At 50.1% G+C, this 18,590-nt stretch overlaps 2 protein-coding genes across 3 annotated transcripts; one reads left to right on the top strand and one right to left on the bottom strand.

Moving 5' to 3' along the window:
• Positions 1 to 330: 330 nt before the first annotated feature.
• Positions 331 to 3,604, top strand: Snrpd2 (small nuclear ribonucleoprotein D2 polypeptide). 2 transcript variants are annotated; one of them, XM_048433374.2, is made up of 3 exons: positions 331 to 488; positions 1,985 to 2,164; positions 3,327 to 3,604. In XM_048433374.2, coding segments are annotated over exons 1-3 (357 nt in total). In that variant the 5' UTR covers positions 331 to 486; the 3' UTR covers positions 3,502 to 3,604. The 2 variants fall into 2 exon arrangements, with proteins under 2 accessions (XP_048289331.1, XP_087764698.1); XM_087908572.1 differs by lacking the exon at positions 331 to 488 and adding an exon at positions 689 to 707.
• A 4,725-nt stretch (positions 3,605 to 8,329) lies between these two features.
• On the bottom strand, positions 8,330 to 17,564 carry Gipr (gastric inhibitory polypeptide receptor). Its single transcript, XM_087908221.1, has 13 exons — positions 17,375 to 17,564; positions 16,812 to 16,908; positions 16,195 to 16,302; positions 15,560 to 15,663; positions 14,093 to 14,196; positions 13,808 to 13,952; positions 11,927 to 12,086; positions 11,661 to 11,721; positions 11,278 to 11,347; positions 11,064 to 11,152; positions 10,846 to 10,984; positions 8,693 to 8,734; positions 8,330 to 8,615 (listed from the first exon to the last, which is right to left on the bottom strand). The coding sequence occupies exons 1-13, from the start codon at positions 17,435 to 17,437 to the stop codon at positions 8,415 to 8,417; spliced, it is 1,383 nt and encodes a 460-aa protein (XP_087764347.1). The 5' UTR covers positions 17,438 to 17,564; the 3' UTR covers positions 8,330 to 8,414.
• Between the last annotated feature and the right edge of the window lie 1,026 nt (positions 17,565 to 18,590).

The raw sequence follows: 18,590 nt of genomic DNA, 5'->3' as shown, positions 1-18,590 counted from the left end.
AGAAACAGCCAATGAGTTGCGTCTGACTGCGCGTGTTGCCACGCCCATTACTATGTTACTCAAGAAACACGTCAAGGAACTGTGGCTCAATCAAGGAGTCGATTGGTTCGCCAGAGACCACGCCCTCAAGGCAAAGTGTCGGCGGGTGTTTGGAAACGGCGTTGCGTTCCCCGTCCTCCTAGACTGTCGGACAGGGAGCTAACTCGGCTCAGCCCCCTCCCTTTATTTTCCTCTCCTGGTCTTTTGCACAGACCCCTACTGTGCTCCTCAATGGCCTCGGATCCTCTAGGCATTTTCTAAGGCGGAGCGCAGCAAATTGGTCACTATGAAGACAGGACACGCCCATCCCCGTTGATGTAGATTGCGCAGGCGCCGACGGAAGTGAGCCGGAGGAGGCGGAAGTCCTGCCCTCCTCTCGCCCTACCTACTCCGGAGACCTGAGCAACGCGGTGGCGGCGGGAGTAATCTGCTAGCGAAACTTCCACCATGTGAGGCCGGGCGGGGCTTCGGCAGGTTCTGGAAGGTGGAAGGGGACAGTTTAGCAGATTAACGGTTGAAGTGGGGTGCTCATAGCTGGGGACAGAGTTCCTCAAACAAAAGTAGTGTCTTTTCTCCTTAGGTGTTTGAGAACAGGCGTGGGGCCTTGGACGATCATGAGTTCCGGAGGGGGACAGCTTTGTTCCCTAACGGGCGTGGGACCCTCCTAGGTACTGAGTCTTGTGAAGATGACTGTAAAAGGAAAGCTGAGCCTGGTGGTACATGCCTAGAATCCCAGGCTGATTCTGAGGCCGGAGGTCGCAAGTTCGTGACCAGCCTTGGGCTTCATTGCAAGACCGTTTCCAAAAGTAGTAGTAATTTTAAATGGGAGTGGTCTTATGGATAAAGAACTTGGCGGGAGTTATAGGGAATTCTATTAAAAATAGTGAAAGGCTCTCTTTAAAAAAAATTATAATGGTGAGGGACTTAACCAGGATAAGTTAGAGGCCAGACAGGTGGCTTTTCGACCTAATCGAGAGAGACGGTCAGACTAGCCAGCTACTGCGGAGGTTTGGTGTGTTTATTCATTGAGCAGATGTTATATATATATAGCCTGTTTATAGGTTAAGACACATGGTGAGTAAAAGGCCCTTGCCACCAAGGGAAGAAAAAGAAATCTCAGTGGGCCTTGTAAAAGGAATGGGTTAGGAAGACCATAATGAACAGGTTGGTACAGCGTGTTAAATGATCAGAGTGTGAATGAAGAAGTTGAGTAACTAGCTCAAAAGGACACCCTGAAAGTGCAGTACTTGAACTGGAGTAATAGGACAGAGAGTACTTGGCTACTATGGGCACTGGGTTCAGCCCTCAGCGCCACACAAACTGGGCCTAGTGGCACAGGCCTGTAATCCCAACACTCTTGAGGCAGAGATGGAGAGTCTAAGTCCTAGGCCAGCCAGGCTTACACGGTGAGATGTTGTGGGGGTCCCTGGAGAGAGATGATGGAAATTGAGCCCATGGGTGGAAATGGCCAGGTTCTGGATACGTTGTCAAGGCAGATGACAAGATGTGAGGGTAGATTGACTATAAGATGTTGAGAAAAGAATCCAGTGCCGGGCATGATAGTGAACCCCTGTAATCTCAGAATTTGGGAGGTGGAGTCAGGAGAATTGAGAATTGAAGGTCATCCTTAGCTACATCACTAGTTCAAGGCTAGCCCGAGCTATAATGAGATCCTGTCCCCACAACAGACATCAGTTTAATAGTAGAGGTTTTGCTTAGAGAGCCCACTGAGTGGCACTGCCATCAGTGAAGATGTGAGGGATACAGTAGGTGGAAGGGGTTTGGAGGTTGATGAACTGGAGCAGACCAACTTGGAAATATCTCTCCACCTCCAGAGAAGACTGAGCCAGGGAGGGTGTTTGGGGCCAGGTTGAGGAGATACTGTACAGTGGCTTTGATCACTCATGCTTCCAACATCCTTCTCACCCATGGGCTCTCTATTCAGGAGTCTCCTCAATAAACCCAAGAGTGAGATGACCCCAGAGGAGCTGCAGAAGCGGGAGGAGGAGGAATTCAACACAGGCCCTCTCTCGGTGCTCACACAGTCAGTCAAGAACAACACACAAGTGCTCATTAACTGTCGCAACAACAAGAAGCTCCTGGGGCGGGTGAAGGCCTTTGACAGGTAAGTGCTGGCTTAGAGAGGACGAGTCTGAGGAGCCTGAAGGAAAGGTGATACCAGCAGCATTATGGCAATAAGCTGGACATGGCAACAAACACTTAATCTCAGCATGAGTTAGAGGCCAGCCTTGAACAATCAAAAATAAAAAAAATCAGAAAATAGGTGCCTCTCCCTTTTTTTTTTAATTGTTATTTGAGACAGGGTTTCTCTGGCTGTCCTGGAACTTACTCTGTAGACCAGACTGTCCTTGAACTCAGAGATCCGCCTCCTGAGTGCTGGGATTAAAGGTGTGAACCACTTCTCAATTTAAATTTGTCTTCTGTGTATATCCCATGTGCTAGGATTATAGGCATGGGATACACCATCCTGCCTGGTTTGTTGCTTTAGTTATATATATATAACTGTATAAGGTAGTGATATATATAACTGTGTGTGTGTGTGTGTGTGTGTGTGGTTGTAAGTCGCCTTATGTCTACTTGTCTAGTCATACGTGTCTATCATTGTACTTTGTTCATATTTGCAAGCATTTCTGGAATAAGCTGATCCAGTGTAAACACATGGCTACCTGGCTCCATGAGAACAGGACAGCACAGCACTGGAGTGCACGTGTTGGGAGCCTATCCCCCATGCCCTGGGACCCTCTAGGTGTGGAGGGAACAGTTGTTCTCTCCTGCTGCTTCCCTAAGTCCTTAGAGTTGATGGCAGAAGTGCAGCCATTTTGGTTGCCTTTACTCTGCCAGGGTGATGCTTCAGAAATGCTGTATTCATTTATCAATCTTCACAGCCCTGTGAAACAGATTGTCTCCATTTCAGAGAGGGGGAAACTGAAGTGTAGAGGGGTCGAGGCCTTTGTTGAAGCCTCAGTTAAGAACAAGCTGAGCGCTGGCAGTGGTGACATGTGCCTTTAATCCCAGCACTCAGGAGACAGCCAGGCGGATCTCTGAATTCGAGGACAGCTTGGTTTACAGAGGGAGTTCCAGGACAAGGCTACAGAGAGAAACTCTGTCCCAAAAAAAGAAAAAAGAATGGGCAGAGATGGCACTGGCAGCCTGCCCATCCTCACCCTGGAGCCTAGATGCCTGCTGCTGGAGGGATCACCCAAGCAGAGGAGGGCATTCTGATGCCCCCTCTCACTCCAGCCTTCTCCCCGCCCCTACCTCACCAGGCACTGCAACATGGTGCTGGAGAATGTGAAGGAGATGTGGACTGAGGTCCCCAAGAGCGGCAAGGGCAAGAAGAAGTCCAAGCCTGTCAACAAAGACCGCTACATCTCCAAGATGTTCCTGCGCGGGGACTCAGTTATCGTGGTGCTACGGAACCCTCTCATCGCCGGCAAGTAGAGTAGAGGCCTCTTCCTTCCATGAGAGCCTGCTCCCTGCCCTGTCAAGCCCTGCCCAATGGGATGGAAATAAAACCCTGTGTTTTTTGTTGTTTTGTTTTCAATGGTCTTGTCTGCCTTTGGGTTTTGTGAGCTGGGTAGACTCTGGGATGGAGAGAGAATCAGGTTGTCATGGTCTGGGCACTAGGACAGAACCCATGAGTAGGTGAGGCACATCTCTGCCCCATCTGTGAAGGAGACAGTTTAGGCAGAAATGACCTTAATTTATCTTTTGTGTATTGTGGGCAGAGGGATTCTCCAGTAAATTTGGAGGGAATGCAGTGGGAAAGGGTGGCCCTTTATTTTAAGAGGATTATGGAAGAACCCTAACTTGTTCTAGGCTGTACATGGTGCCCTCTGTTCTGTCTCTGTATCTCTGTCCCCACTCCCTCCAAGTAATTCCAAAACAAGGTAGATGCAGGAGATCATAGGCCTGAGTTCGGGATAGCTTTCCCTCTTTAAAATGCATATGAAACACGTATGGGTATGTTGCCTGCATATATGTCTGTGCCTGGTGCCCTCAGGCCGGAAAAGGAAGGTTGGATCCCAGGAAGTAGAGTTACAGATGGTGGTGAGCAGCCATGTGGGTGCTACGAACCAAACCTGGGTCCTCTGCAAGAGCAGCCAGTGCTTTAGACTGCTTACCATCTGCCCTTGTGATCCCGTCTGCACCCCATGCTGTGGGTGTGTGCGTCAGTTTTGAACTCAGGTCCTCATTTTATACAAGTGCTCTTAAACACAGAACCATCTCCCCAATTCTTCCATTCATTTTTTGTTTTGAGACAGGGACCTTCTTAGGAAGTTTCCCAGGCTGGTCTTTTTTTTTTTAATTTATTTATTATGTATACAGTATATGGATGTATACCTGCAGGGCAGAAGAGGGCACCAGATCTCATTATATTGGTGGTAGTGAGCCGCCATGTGATTGCTGGGAACCGAACTCAGGGATTTCTGGAAGACCAGCCAGTGCTCATAACTGCGGAGCCATCTCTCCAGCCCCCCAGGCTGGTCTTAAAGTTGCAATCTTCCTGCCATAGTCTTCCAAGCAGTCAGGATAACAGGCCTGTGTCACCAGGCTACAGACCTTGTTCAGGTGAGACTGCTGAGATTCAGAAAGGGCATTGACCTGCCGCAAAGTCACCCAGTTAGAGAGTAATCACGCTTCATCAAGAAGGCGGCTGAGGCTGGTAAGATGGCTCAGTAACTACTGAGCTTAGTGCTCAGCACCCACTCCTGGCAACTGCCTATAACTACAGGGCCCAGGGATCCAACACCTCTTCTGGCTTCCTTGGGCACCTGTACATAAATTACACATAGATTAAAAATAGATCTTTATGGGAAGTAGAAAAAGACAAGATTTCCTGAGTATATTGGGAGCATAGGGACCTTGGGAGAGGGTTGAAGGGGAGGGGAGATGCAGGGAGGGGAACAGAAAAATGTAGAGCTCAATAAAAATCAATAAAGAAAAAGCAATTTAATATAAAGAAAATAGATCTTTATGCTGAGTTGGTGGCTCATGCCTTTAATCCCAGCACTTCCGAGGTACAGGCAGGCAGAACTCTAGGTTCAAGGCCAGCCTGGTCTACAAAGTGAGTTCCAGGACACCCAGAGCTACACAGAAGAACCCTGTCAAAACACAAAAGATCTTTATGGCCTATCATAGTGGGATATGTCTTTAATCCCAGCTCTTGAAGTGGACAGTGGCAGAGACTTCTCTGCGAGTTCAAGGGCAACTTGGTCTACATAGTTCTAAGACAACCAGGACTACAGTGTGACCCTGTCTCCAAAAAAAAAAAAGACCAACAAAACAGCCTAATAAGCAATATAGTATACTAAAATGAAGGCAGGCATGGTGGTGCATGCCTATGATCCTCATATCTTGAGAGGCTGAGACAAGAGTATTGCTACAAGTTCAAGGCCAGCATAGCTCTACATGGTGAATTCCAGGTGAGCCAGGCATAGTGAGACCATCTCAAAAAGGAAAGGCTCTGTTGAAAGTGCATTCGAAAAGGAGCTAGCCTGGGCTTCCCCTCCACCTTCTCCCACCTGATGGGCACCCATGATGCTTGGACCAATGAAAGTGGCACCTGATCTCCCATGCTCCTCAAGGCACTCTCTAGGGCTGAGGAGAAGCAGGACCAGAGAGGAGAGAGCTCTGCCCCAGGAGCACTGCTCCCCACTTGGCTCCTTCCCGTTTGTGCTGAGAACCTGGGATTGGCACCTCCAGACCCACAAAGGGCGTTTAATGTCTTAGCTGGCCTTTCTGTGGGGTTCCCCACCATTACAGCCGCAACCCTCCTTTGCATGGGAAGCAGGCGATGGTGTCAGGGGAGGAGACAGCCTGCAACTCTGCATAGTGACCTAAAGACTATGGTCTTAGTGACCTAGCTGCTGGGCCTTTACACCTGTGTGTTCTTGTCACCTAGGACTAAATTGAGAGACCCTGTCTCAAAAAAACAAAATAATAAAAGTCATGTGGCCAAGCTAGTGGGCAATCTTGGTCCACACAACTGCCCTGAAGCCTTGTTCTTTCACCAGGAACACAGTTGAATCAAGTCTGAGGCCACAGGCTCAACTCCAGTCCTGCCCCATTGCTCTGAGCACTACTTAGCAGACATGGAAACTGCTAACCTGCCTCTCAGACAGCAAAGGCTGCGGTTCTGGGCATCTGGCTGCCCAAATGGTACTTCTGTCTAGCTTCTTTTTTTAATCACATGTTGTGGTGGGAGTGTGTGTGTGTGTGTGCGTGTTCACATGTGTATGGATATATTGCACATTTGTATGTATGGAGACCCTGCTGGAGGTGGGAGTGTGTGTGCATGTTCACATGTGAATGGGTACATGTGCACACAGTTGTATGGAAACCCAGGCTCCCATAGGAAGCTTCCTCAGTCACTACCACATATGCGGGTGCTAGGAGTCAAAGCTGCAGTCCTTGGACTTGCATGGCTAGCACCTTACCCACTGAGCCATCTCCCCTGGCCCTTCTGTTTTTGACAAGGTCTTGTTACATAGCCTAGGCTGGCTTTAGAGTGCTCCTGCCTCGACTTCCTAGGTGGCCGAATTACAGGTATACAAATTAGTTTTAGGGAAAGGATGTGATCTCACTTTAGCCCTAACTGCCTGAAACTTAGGCTGGCTTTGAACATGCAATGGTTGTGCCTCTGCCTCTGATGGCTTTTGAATAGTCCTTCAGGGGATGAAAGCCATAGAGGTGGTCCTCAGGGACTGCCCCAGCCAGAAGGGATGGACCTCAGGTGAGTCAGGCAGTGTGGCAGTGATTTATGGAGTCCTGGGCAGCCTGAACGTACAGGCCCCAGAAAAGGGAGCATACAGACAAGTTGGGAATTTAGCGACAGCTAATACAGTAGCCCAACTAAGAAATGGACTAGGCTGGTTCCTGTTGCTTTTGCTGTTTGTGTCTCACATAGTTCAGATGTCCAACTTGCTTCCATCAAGATGACCTTAACACACCCTCCTCCCAAGTTTTGGGGTTACAGGTGTCCCATGCCCTCTCCCAACTCTGCTATTTGTGTTGCCTTTCTAGAGAAGCAGCAGGGTCACACACACAGCTTTATTTTGTACATGTGTCTTAAATAGTTTCCAATCAAGGGCACAGTGGCAAAGGCTCCAGTTGAACCTCATTCATCTGTGGCAGACAACCTCACGCATACCCTGGTCATCTGCCTTTCCAGCCTGACCTTCATCTCGTGCCCCATATAGAAGCCATTGATCCTCATGCTTACTTTACTAGGGCCTCTACACCAGAAACAAAGTGTGGAATGAAGAGTCAGCGATGGGGCATGTCTTTCTGGGGACCCCCTACTAATTGAGGAGGCCTGTGTGTGTGCACATGCAGGTAGACCAGCTGCAATTAGACTGCATCCCCAACTTTCTCCCAGTCCTCTCTGGGAGGTGGTAGGATTTGTCCAGCAGAGGTTCCATGTTTAACCCTCAGTGACACAGGCTCCTCTTGCTCTGCTGCCAGGTTTCTCCAGATCCTAAGTTCAGCCTAACACAGGCCAAGAGCACTTTGCTACACCTCCACCCCAAACAAAGAGCCCTTTGATCTCCCTCCTTTTGTCTTGGCATTCTCCTTTGATCCCTGTCCTGGGATCCATCAACAAATCTTTCTCACCCCTCTGTGGCCTCCCTGCTGGTCCAGCCACCTGCATTCCCCTCACTGGGCTCCCAGTTTACAGCCTGCCCCTGATGATCTGTCCCTGTGAAGCAGACAAATGTGTGGGAGAGGCCAAGGAGCTAGACACCGCTGCTAAACTGGACCGGAGAGACGGATTCAGCTGCCCCCACCCCCGTGGAGGCTGACAAGCATCCTGTCGGAGGGGAGCTTCTGTTCTCCATGCATATGTAAGTGCTGCATGCATGTGCGCACAGATATCCATGCAGGCAAAACAGTCGTACGCATAAAAAGATGAAAATCTCCAGTGCAGCTGGCATGCCATCCCAGTTTCTGCACCCCTGCCCACTTTTCAGTCTGCAGGCCCAGCATTTTCCAGTCGAGCCACGGAAGCTCTTCCTCATCCTTTCTGTTCTGAGGGCCCTTTCACATGCTATTCTGTTTTCCTGGAATCTTGCCCTCCAGCTCTTCAAGTTGTCTCCACTTCTTTGAAGCATGACTTAAAAGCGCCTCATCTTCACAAGTGATCTCCCTGTCAGTTGTCCTAAACATCTCAATTCTTTTCATAAGCCATTCCATAACAAATATATACACGTAGGGACCTTGTCTTTCTTCTCTCCTCCCCCCCCACCCCGCCCTTGTCTTCCTTCTCTCCGGGTTCCCCAGCATTCCCCACACAGGAGCTGGTACACAGTAGGCACTCAATACAAGTTACACAGACACAAGAGTCCCGTTACCTAGCAGTAACTTTCCAAGACCTCATCTCCAGGCACGTGCAGCGATCCAGAGGGCAAGGCGCTGCCAATGGGGACCTCCCGGGGTGCAGAACGCAAGGGCAGGGCCGGAGGGCCAAGCTCCACGTGCGGACGGGTGTGCTCATCTCGGAGACTGAGATGTAGGAGGCCGTGACGCCAGCCTCGGCGGATCTCCAACTGCACCTGTAACGCGGGACGCTCAGAGCGGCACCGTTCCCGGAGCGGCCGCCAGGGGGTGCGGGTGGGCCGGACTCTCCTACCTCTTTGTTGATGAAGCAGTAGAGCAGGCTCACCAGAAAGCCCTGCCAGAATAGGAGAGATCAGATCGCTGCTGTGGACTTGATCCCAGTCCCAAAGTACTGTTGCTGTTGCCGCCCTGATCAAGGTACCGAGTATACCTGCTCACTGGCTCCCAGCTCCCTGCATTGGCCCGCCCAGGGGCTGAGAACTGGGCCCAGCAGTTGAGGATCCTGAGTGTGGAAACCGATTCCCTGCTTTCCACATTTGGTGTAAGCTACTTAACCACTTTGTGCCTCGATTTCTTCGTCATGAAAAATGAAGGTGGTGGTTGTCAGAATTGAGATATTTATGTGTAAAAGATGTAGTGAAGCCAGGCAGTGTAGTGCACCTTTGATTTCAGCACTCGCAGGCCAGGTGACTCGGAGTTTGAGGTCAGTCTGGTCTATAGAATGAGTTTCAGGATAACAAGATAGTGTGCTTAGTAATAATAGTGAATTAGCTAATTAATTAATTTGAACTGTAGAGATGGCTCAGCCATTAAGAGTTTTGCTGCTTTTCCAGAGGATCCAGGTTCAATTCCCAGTATCCACATGATGACCCATAAACATCTGAAATTAATCAGCCACCTCCTTCTGGTCTCTGTGGGCACTACATGCACATGGTGCACAGACATGCTAGTTAAAACATCGATACACAATAAATAGATAAGTAAAAATATTTTAACTAATTAATTATGGGGCTTGAGGTTTGCTCGGTAATGGAGCACATGCTTAGCCAGCAGGAGACAGTACAGGTTTGAGCCCCATGCCTAGTTTAATTTTCAAGCCAATTATGAACATAAGCTGTTAGGGTGGCTGGAGAGATGGTTCAGTGGTTAAGAGCATTGGCTGCTCTTGCAGAGGTCCTGAGTTCAATTCCAAGCACCCATTTACAATGGGATCTGAAGCCCTCTTCTGGAATGCAGGTGTACATGCAAATAGAGCACTCATACATAAAATATACGAAATACGAATAAATAAAATATTTTTTAAACTCCTTTTTTAAAAAGGTATTTCTTATGCCGGGTAGTACTGGTGCACCTTTAATCCCAGCACTTGGGAGGCAGAGGCATGTGAATCTCTGAGTTTGAGGTCAATCTGGTCTACAGAGTGAGTTCCAGGACAGTCTCGAAAAACCAAAAGCAAACAACAAAAAGATTATTATTATTATTATTTTATTTGGTTTTTCGAGACAGCGTTTCTCTGTAGATTTGGAGCCTGTCCTGGAACTAGCTCTTGTAGACCAGGCTGGCCTCGAACTAACAAAGATCGGCCTGCCTCTGCCTCCCGAATGCTGGGATTAAAGGTGTGCACCACCACCGCCCAGCCCAAAAAAAGATAATCCTTACGATTTTCTACAATCCTGTCAAAATCTAATTCAAATCACATACCTCCTCTTTCAAGAGAAAAGGAAAACAAAATTATGCTCAGTGAATTGGCCCCTCTCGATTCTGCTCCTGCCAGTGGCTCTGCAGCTGGAGTCACCTCACCTCTCTCCATCACGCTAGCTGTCCTCTGGCCGCAGGGATGCCCCAGATGTGCGACTAGCTGTTTACACAGGGTGTTTGCTCCTTGTGTTTTCCACAGGATGGGGGACTAGCCATTTGGCTCCTGGTTGGAGCTCAGTACATAAGTGCTCCATCTGCTCTTGCTTCCTTTAATGAATGCACATCCTCCCAAGGGAGACTGGTACTGTGCCCACTTTCGAGAGAAGACTGGGGCTCAGTGGGTCTATCAGGGTAGGGTAGCATCAGAATTGGCCTCCCGTTTGGAACGACCTACTTTCTTAAATTCTGTACTTTAGGCTTGTCTCACTCTAGCCCCATCCAAAAGTGAAGAAAGCCTTGAAGTTAGCAAGTGCCAACTAAGTAACTCTGCCCCAGCCCAGTCCACCCCACAGCCCTTGCTCCTCACCCAAAGGTTGTGTGGTCGTCTACCCCCATCTCTGTCCTATGCTTACATGATGAAAGCCTGAATGAATGCATGGGTAAATGAATGGATGAATGAATGAATGAATGAAATTCCATGGGTGCATTCCAATCAGTGGCTGTCAGGTGGATGATAGTAGCGCTGTGCCCTAGTGGAAAGAAAGGCACCAATTGGGAGAGTGGAACTTATGCACCCTGTCTGAGCACCTGAAAGGAACTTAGGAAGATTTCAAAGGCCAGTTTGGCAAAACGCAGGGCGCCTTCAGCCTGTTCCTCCATCACGGGAGCAAACACCACCTCATGGACACCCAGCAGGGGCACCAGCGTCAGCGTGGAACGAGCCAGCCTGGGAAGAGAAGCTGTTGGTAGTCTTCACATCCCTATCCCTGAACCTGGTCCGTCTGCCTCCCCACTAGGGCCCTCACCTTAGTCGGTAGTCGGGGCACCGCATCTGCCGTGTCCTCAACTTTGACAAGAGGATGCCAAGGATGCGGATGAAGATGAGGAAATTGATCTGTGAGGAGAGAGAGACTGAGCCAGAAGCCATTCAGTTCAGGGGTGGGACGGGAGGTTGGCCTTCCGCTTCCCCGGAATGGGAAATCCCTGAACACAGCCTGGAGTGGGCGTTACAGGCCCTACCAAGATGGTTATTAGGATGGGAGTGCGAATGATCCACCAAATGGCTTTGACTTCGTTGCGCTCCCAGCACCTGGAGGAGGCAGGGTAGAACTGAGATACACAAATCTCCCCACCCACAGCCACATCTAATCAGGCAGGGTCCCTCACCAGGCCCTGCCCACCCCCTTTAAGGACCACCCACATTTCTTTAAGACCCACCCCACCCTGATTTTCAGGAGGCCTCCTAAGTCACCTTTCCCAGCACCCAGCCTCTTTAGACACACACACACACACACACCCGCCCCTCTCACATTCTCCGCCTGGTCCCGTTTCCACCCTCCCCGCCCTGATCCCACGTAGCTCCGCCCACAACCCAGGCTCCGCCCCTAGGCCCTGCAACTCACCGCGTGTTCTCCAACAGGTACCTGACGATCACCCAAGGAATGACGAAAAGCACGGGGGCCCCTGTGCAGACCCCGATCCCCGCCCCCCACCCCGCCGCAGCTGTCAGCGTGCACACGAGCCCCTTTCCAGGCCCAAGACCCGCAGAATTCCTCAAAGAGGGGATGGGAGGGGGAAGGCAACGCGGATCGCGGATCGGCGGGACAATAGGGGAGGCAAGATGCACTGGGCTGGACAGAGGGTTGGAGGGCTCGGAGTTAGGGCTCACCCCAGCCAAGAAGCAGGTAGCAGCGGAAGTTGCCCTTTTCTGAGCCTCCTACGATCACCAGCAGATGGTGCAGGTACACACCCTCCACCAGCAGCCAGGTGTAGTTGGCACCCACGCAGTACTGGGTCACGATCTGGGCAGTGCGGCAGGCAGCTAGGGCCTAGGGAGCCATCAGACAAGAAAAGTCAAGGCAGCAGCCTCATCTCTATTTTATTATTTGTGTGTCTTCCTTTGTGTATGTGGTAGTAGGCCTTGAACCCAGGGATTCCTGCTTGTTAGGCAGGGGCTCTACCACTAAGCCACTCCCCCAGCCCCTCACTGGGGGATTCTAGGCAGGGGCTCTACCACTGAGCCACACCCCAGCCCCTCACTGGGGAATTCTAGGCAGGGGCTCTACCACTGGGTTACATTCATTCCTCTTACTTTGAGTCAGGTTCTCAATACATTGTCCTTAAACTTGCTCTGTAACCCAAAAGGGTCTTAAAATGTCAATTCTACTCAGATTCCCACATTCCTGGGACTACAAAATCTCCTGACCAGAGAGGGCTCATCTCCATCTCTTTCTTGCTTTCAGATGTTTTCCTATGGGTCCCCAGCAGATGGTTTATCTCACCTTATTCACTTTCTGTTAAGGACTCTCCCACACTGACACCCTTAACAACTGGTGTTTTCTAGTTCATCTCCACAGTAGAGTACCCATAGAATCCCAATAAATAACCTTTGCCACACTAGCTCCTAAGAACTGAACTCCTGAAGAGATAATTCAGTACTTAAGAGCACTGACTGCTCTTCCAGAGGACTCGGGTTCAGTTTCCAGTACCTACACTGCAGCTCACAACTGTCTGTAACTCCAGTTCTAGGGGATCAGACACCCTCTTCTGGCCTCTGGGGGCACCAGACATGCGTGCGCATGTAATCTCACACGCCTTTAATCTCAGCACTGGGGAGTCAGAGGTAGGTGGAACCAGAGGCTGGTTCGAGACCAGCCTGGTCTATAAAGTGAGTTCCAGGACAGCCAGGGCTATACAGAGAAACCCTGTCTCAAAAAAAAAAAAAAAAAAAACCAAAAACAAAAAATTTAAATGCCAGGCTATGTGACCACAGGCGCACGACCAGACCTTTCAGGAGCTGGTTCTCTTTATCCATCATGTGGGCTCTGGGGATTGAACTCAGGCCATCAGTCCTATTAACCAGTGCCTCTATGCATTGAGCCATCTAGATGTGCTTTTTGTTGCTGTTATTTAATGTGCAGCGGTGTTTGCCTGCCTGCCTGCATGCCTATGCATCACATGAGGGTCAGAAAAGAGCACAGATCCCCTAGAACTGGAGTTAGATGGTTGTGAGCTGCCATGTGGGTGTTGGGAATCAAACCAGGGTCTTCTGCAAGAGAAGTCTGTGCGCTTTACCACGGTACCATCTCTCCAGTCCTGGATGATGCTTAGTCTTTCATTTCATTTCCCCAGCACTGGGCTCTCCTCCAAGACTCTCACATTTCTCTCAAAAATTATTAAAGTCTTATTTTTACACATCTGTTGACTTGAGTTTCACCTCCCCATATCCAGGAACAAATTGGTACCTTCCAAATCCCCATCGTTGGATTTTTGTTTTGGTTTTGGTTTTTGTTTTTTTTCAAGACAGGGATTCTCTGTAGCTTTGGAACCTGTCCTGGAACTAGCTCTTGTAGACCAGACTAGTCTCGAACTCACAGAGATCCGCCTGCCTCCGGAGTGCCGGGATTAAAGACCTTCCACCGCCCGACTTCTCCCCATTGGTTTTTTTCCTCCCATCCTTCTCCCATACCCTCGGTACACAGTGATGAAGAAAGGTATGCAAGCAGATGGGAAAAGTCTTGGTCCCACCAGGAAGGAGGAGATGGAGTACCTGGTTCCATAGGGTAAGAGTCTGATCCTCTGTGTAGCGGCCCAGTGCAGGCAGCAGCCGGTCTCGGGTGAGGATGGCCGCTGCCCGCAGCATGAAAGACGTGAACAAGTTCATGTGGATGTAATTACGAGTGCAGTGTAGCCGCCTAGAGGATTGGAGAGACAAAAGGGCTGAGAGTCCCTGCAGAGTCCTTTTCACCTTCCCCTAGCTCTTCCGCTAGGGCCACCCCCTCTCCCAACTTAGTGTGTAAACTGAGGCCCACCACACCCAGGACTGGGGTCGCACCTGAATAAACTTAAGATGAGGAGGGCTAGCAACAGCGTGGCCAGGGACAGGGAGTAGCCCACTGTATACACGACCTGCAGGCGCTCCAGGATCAGTCTTTGGTCCTGGTGGGGACATGGAAGGCAAGAGAAGTTGTGACTCTTCCAGCTGGTCCAGAGTAGAAGGCAGGGCTGCCCAACAGGCTCCCCTCCCCCACCCCGCCATTGCCTGTTCCCTATGAGAAAAGTGCCACTTTGTTCTCTGTCCTTTCAACGTGAAGCGTCCTGATATTCTCCTTGAAGCACCACTTATATCTTTTTTAAAAAAAAAAAAAAAACAAAAAAACAAAAAAACAAAACAGGGTTTCTCTGTAGTTTTGAAGCCTGTTCTGTGAACTCACTCTGTATAGAACAGGTTGGCCTCAAACTCATGGAGACCCGCCTGCCTCTGTCCCCCAAGTGCTGGGATTAAAGGTGTGCACCATAATGCCCGGCTTCCACTTGCACTTCTTTAAGTGGGGCTGACTCCATCCTTCAATTCCAAGACTGGATGTGCATATTAATACACATACATGCACACTCATATGCACACACACATGCACGCTCATATGCGCACACACATGCGCACTCATATACGCACACACATGAACTCTCATATGTACACACACATGCACGCTCATACACACACACACACACACTTTTTTTTGACACAGGGTTTTATTACAGTGGAGCTCACTAAATAGATCGGGCTGGTTTGAGCTTGTGGATGGATATACCTGCCTCAACCTCCTGAGTGCTGGGATTACTCATTCATAATTAAAAGCAGTAAAATGACTCTTTAAAAAAAAAAGCACAGCAAAACCGAGCATGATGGCTTTAATCCCAGGATTTAGGAGTCAGAGGCAGGTAGATCTCTTTGAGTTCAAGGCCATCCTGGTCAACAAATTTAGTTCTAAGACAGTCAGAACTACACAGTGAGATTCTGCCTCAAAAATCACAAAAAAAAAAAAAAAAAAAAAAAAAGCTCAGCAGGTAAAGGTGGCCTGAGTTCAGTCCCTGGTATCCCCTGAAAGGTGGAAAGAAAGAACCAACAGACTTAGTGCACACACACACACACACACACACACGCTAACAAATAAAGGACTTAAAAAAGAAGCCCTGACGTTAGTGGGGCTCACCTCTTCTTGATGTCCCATAGAAAAACTGAGACTGACAGAGAAAGGCAAACATGCTCTGGTGACAGAGCCTGTGTCATTTGAGCGCACAGGTCTTACTCCACCTGAAGCTGTTTCAATCTCGGTAAGACAGGTTTCAATCTCGGAAGCCAACACACTTTTCTTTTTTCTACCTTAAGCAAGTCTGAGTTAGATTTTCATTACTAACAACCCAGAGTTCTATTCGGAAGAAAGTTGGGCCTGACGCTCCTGAGGTCTTTTTGGTTTGCAGCTCTCCTCAGACATCCTAACCTGAAACCTTCATCTCTTCTCACCTGAAAGGCCCCGTTCTTCTCTGGACTCTCACACTGGGTGTGATCTCTCCAAGACCCCCACTGGCCATCACTGTCACACTGGCGGAAGACGTAGCCTGCAGCCACTATGGGAGCATAAGGGATGGGATCAGAGAAAGGTTCACCACAGTAATCTTGACAATTGGGAGGTCGAGGCAGGAGGATTGCCATGAGTTCAAGACCAGCCTGGGCTGTGGAGTTGGCTCTGCAGGTAGAGTTGTTGGTAGAGCCTGGGACCACAAGGTGAAAGGATTACTGTAAATTGATCTCTTTATTTTATGTGCATTGCCATGAGTTTTTCAGATCCCCTGGAACTGGAGTTACAGACAGTTGTGAGTTGCCATGTGAGTGCTGGGAATTGAGCCTGGATCCTCTAGAAGAGTAGCCAGTGCTCTCAACCATCATCTCTCCAGCCCTAAAGTTGATCTCTTATCATCAAAGCCCTTAGCATGTGCATCCATACATACACACAATAAATTAAGTGTGTGGCAGAGCCCAGAAGACACAGACATTAGGAAACACCAGGCTTGACAGACAGGGTCACGAACGGGAGCAGGAGGGGTTGGGTGAGCTGCCCAAATGTGGAGTCCGGAGTGAGGGTTCGGGAAGCACCTCACCGTGGCGATACCAGGGCAGATACCAGGGACAGGGCACCTGGGCAGTGGTGTTGGCGGCCGTGTAGTCCCAGCAGACATAGGTGTCGAAGGACCCGTTACAGACCACGCCTGAGGGTGAGGGCGACAGAGCCAGAGGCTAGAGTAGAGGGGCGGTCCCAATTTTTTTTTTCTTTCTTTCACACCTCCAGGATGCTATCCCCTTAAAAGCCACAAGCTCCTCTCGCCAGCATCCTCCCAGTCCCATCGAGGCTCCTTCCACCAAATAAAGCCCAAGCCCGCATCATGATTATTTCATCTGGAAAGTTCAGTTTTCTAGCTCCACCCAGACACTGCCCATTGGCGTGCATGGCCCCGCCCACGACCATTCCCACTTCCCCGCCCTGAAACTGGCTCTGTAGGTCCAGGCTGGCCTCGAACTCACAGAGATCCTCCTGCCTCTGCCTCCCTAGTGCTGGGATTAGGATTCTTTTATTAAATTGAATCCAACCCGGGTGTCACCGCTTACCTGAGCCAAACCCCACCCCACACATCCTCGAAATCGCCCAGATTTTTCTCTTCAGCCGCCCCACTACTTCTCTCAGCCCCTCCCTCCTGCTCGCCCAGCCCTCTAGTCACACCTGAGGGAGGTTCTGCAGCCTCCAGGGCCTCTTGGCACTCCCTGCCGTAGAGCTCCCAGCGCTGGTACAGCTCCCCCGTCTGTCCCTCAGAGTCTGTCTAAGAGGAAAGGAAAGGGAGAAACCCCCCTCGATGAGGACAACCTCCTTTCAGGCAGCAAACTTGGTTGGGAAGGGCCCAAAGCACTCATTTTTAGAGATTTGGAGGGACCGTCCAGTGTTTTACACAGTACTCCTGGGTGGCTTAGAAATCTTTTAGATGAAGAAAAAAGAAAGAAAGAAAGAAAGAAAGAAAGGAAGGAAGGAAGGAAGGAAGGAAGGAAGGAAGGAAGGAAGGAAGGAAGGAAGAAAGAGAGAAATCTTTTAGATGGAATCGGGGTGCTGATATGGGAGACGACAAACTTTTCAGAGAATCAGAGGAGGGCCCCCACGGGAGGACTTGCGAGGGAAAGTGTGAGCAGAAACTACCAGACTGCAGCGTGGGAACGGGCAGCCTCAAAACTCTCCTTGTGATAGGGGAAGGCTTAAAACCCTCCCGAACCACCTGTGTCTCTCTAGCTCCTCACCTCCGCCCTCTGGAGCGGCAGTCCCCACAGACACAGAAGCAGAAGCCGAAGCCTCAGGGGCATCCTTGAAGGGTGATGGAGACTCTGGCCACTCGGAGGTGATTGGGTTGGAGGGTCCCAGCGCAGAATCAACACTTCAGCCTCAGCCAGCGCTCACCTGCCAGATGCACAAAGAGTCTGAGGCCACCCCCATTTCCGCACGTGAGGATTTGGGGTGGGGCAGTACTAGGCGCGGCCTCCAGTGGTTAAGTGGGGCTGGGATCAGCTAAGCGATTCCCAGGCCCTCCTAAGTGTTGCTGAGGCAGCCAAGGTAGAAGGGAGGGGTGTTTGCTGAGGGGCCTGTTGCCCTAGAGCCGTGACCGGCAGAAGAGTCAGTGTTACCCAGAGGCTAGACAGGAGAGACTCGGGAACCTGGGACCTCCTGGCGGGTGTGGGGATGGGAGGGATAGAAACCATCAGTCAAATCTAAAAGGGAACTTGAAACGACCTTTTGAGTTCCCATCCTCCCAGTGCAAAGCGTTTTTAAAATTGGATAGAAACCCATCCTCTAAAACTTTCTTGGCTTTGGATATATAAAGCCCAGACAGAGTCAAAGAGACAACGTTTTCCCAGCATCCAAATACTGAGAAAATAGACCGTGGGTTTCTGACTTTAGCATGCTAAACGCTCTCTGAAAATTTTTCTAATTGTAACAATTACCCACCCCCACCTAGACAATGCGAAAGTGGGGCTTCAAGAGGGAATCTCAAGAGGGAATCTCAGACCTCTAGAAAAGAGAGAGAGAGAGAGAGAGAGAGAGAGAGAGAGAGAGAGAGAGAGAGAGAATGAGAATGAGACACAGGAGAACAGAGAGCAAATAGCAAAAAAATTATAGAAAAAAAATGTGGCTGGGAGACAGAAAGAAGTGAGTGGGGACAGAACAGGGAAAGAGTAGAAATAAACCCATCAGAGAGGCAGAAAGAGACAAAGGTAGAGATAGAGAAACAGAGGTAGGCAGAGATAGACCCAGGGCAGGGTCTTGATGAGGACCCCTTACCTGTGTCCAGTCCTGGCTCCCAATCTCCTTCTGCCACAGCTGCCCTGCCTCTCCAGCCTGAGCTCTGCAAGAGGTGACGGGCGCCCCGCAGCCTGGGGTGTTGGAGGGGGTGGGGCCAGGGCGGAACAGAGAACGGGAACGGGGAGCTCTAGGGAAGAGTGGGAACTGGGGAGAAGGCAC

The sequence above is a fragment of the Myodes glareolus genome, chromosome 1, assembly GCF_982192425.1.
Source record: "Myodes glareolus chromosome 1, mMyoGla1.1, whole genome shotgun sequence".
NCBI classification, from domain to species: Eukaryota; Metazoa; Chordata; class Mammalia; order Rodentia; family Cricetidae; genus Myodes; species Myodes glareolus.
The sequence above is the reverse complement of the archived record's forward strand: the minus strand, read 5'-3'. Positions and strand labels throughout refer to the sequence as shown.

Excerpts from the sequence above, each read along its gene's own strand:
- Snrpd2 (XM_048433374.2), top strand. Across the intron at positions 2,165-3,326 it reads CGGGTGAAGGCCTTTGACAG|GCACTGCAACATGGTGCTGG; the intron begins GTAAGTGCTGGC and ends CTACCTCACCAG.
- Gipr (XM_087908221.1), bottom strand. The coding sequence starts at position 17,437 with ATGCCCCTGAGGCTTCGGCTTCTGCTTCTGTGTCTGTGGGGACTGCCG. Across the intron at positions 16,909-17,374 it reads TGCCGCTCCAGAGGGCGGAG|ACAGACTCTGAGGGACAGAC; the intron begins GTGAGGAGCTAG and ends CTTTCCTCTTAG. Across the intron at positions 15,664-16,194 it reads TCTGCCCTGGTATCGCCACG|TGGCTGCAGGCTACGTCTTC; the intron begins GTGAGGTGCTTC and ends ATGCTCCCATAG.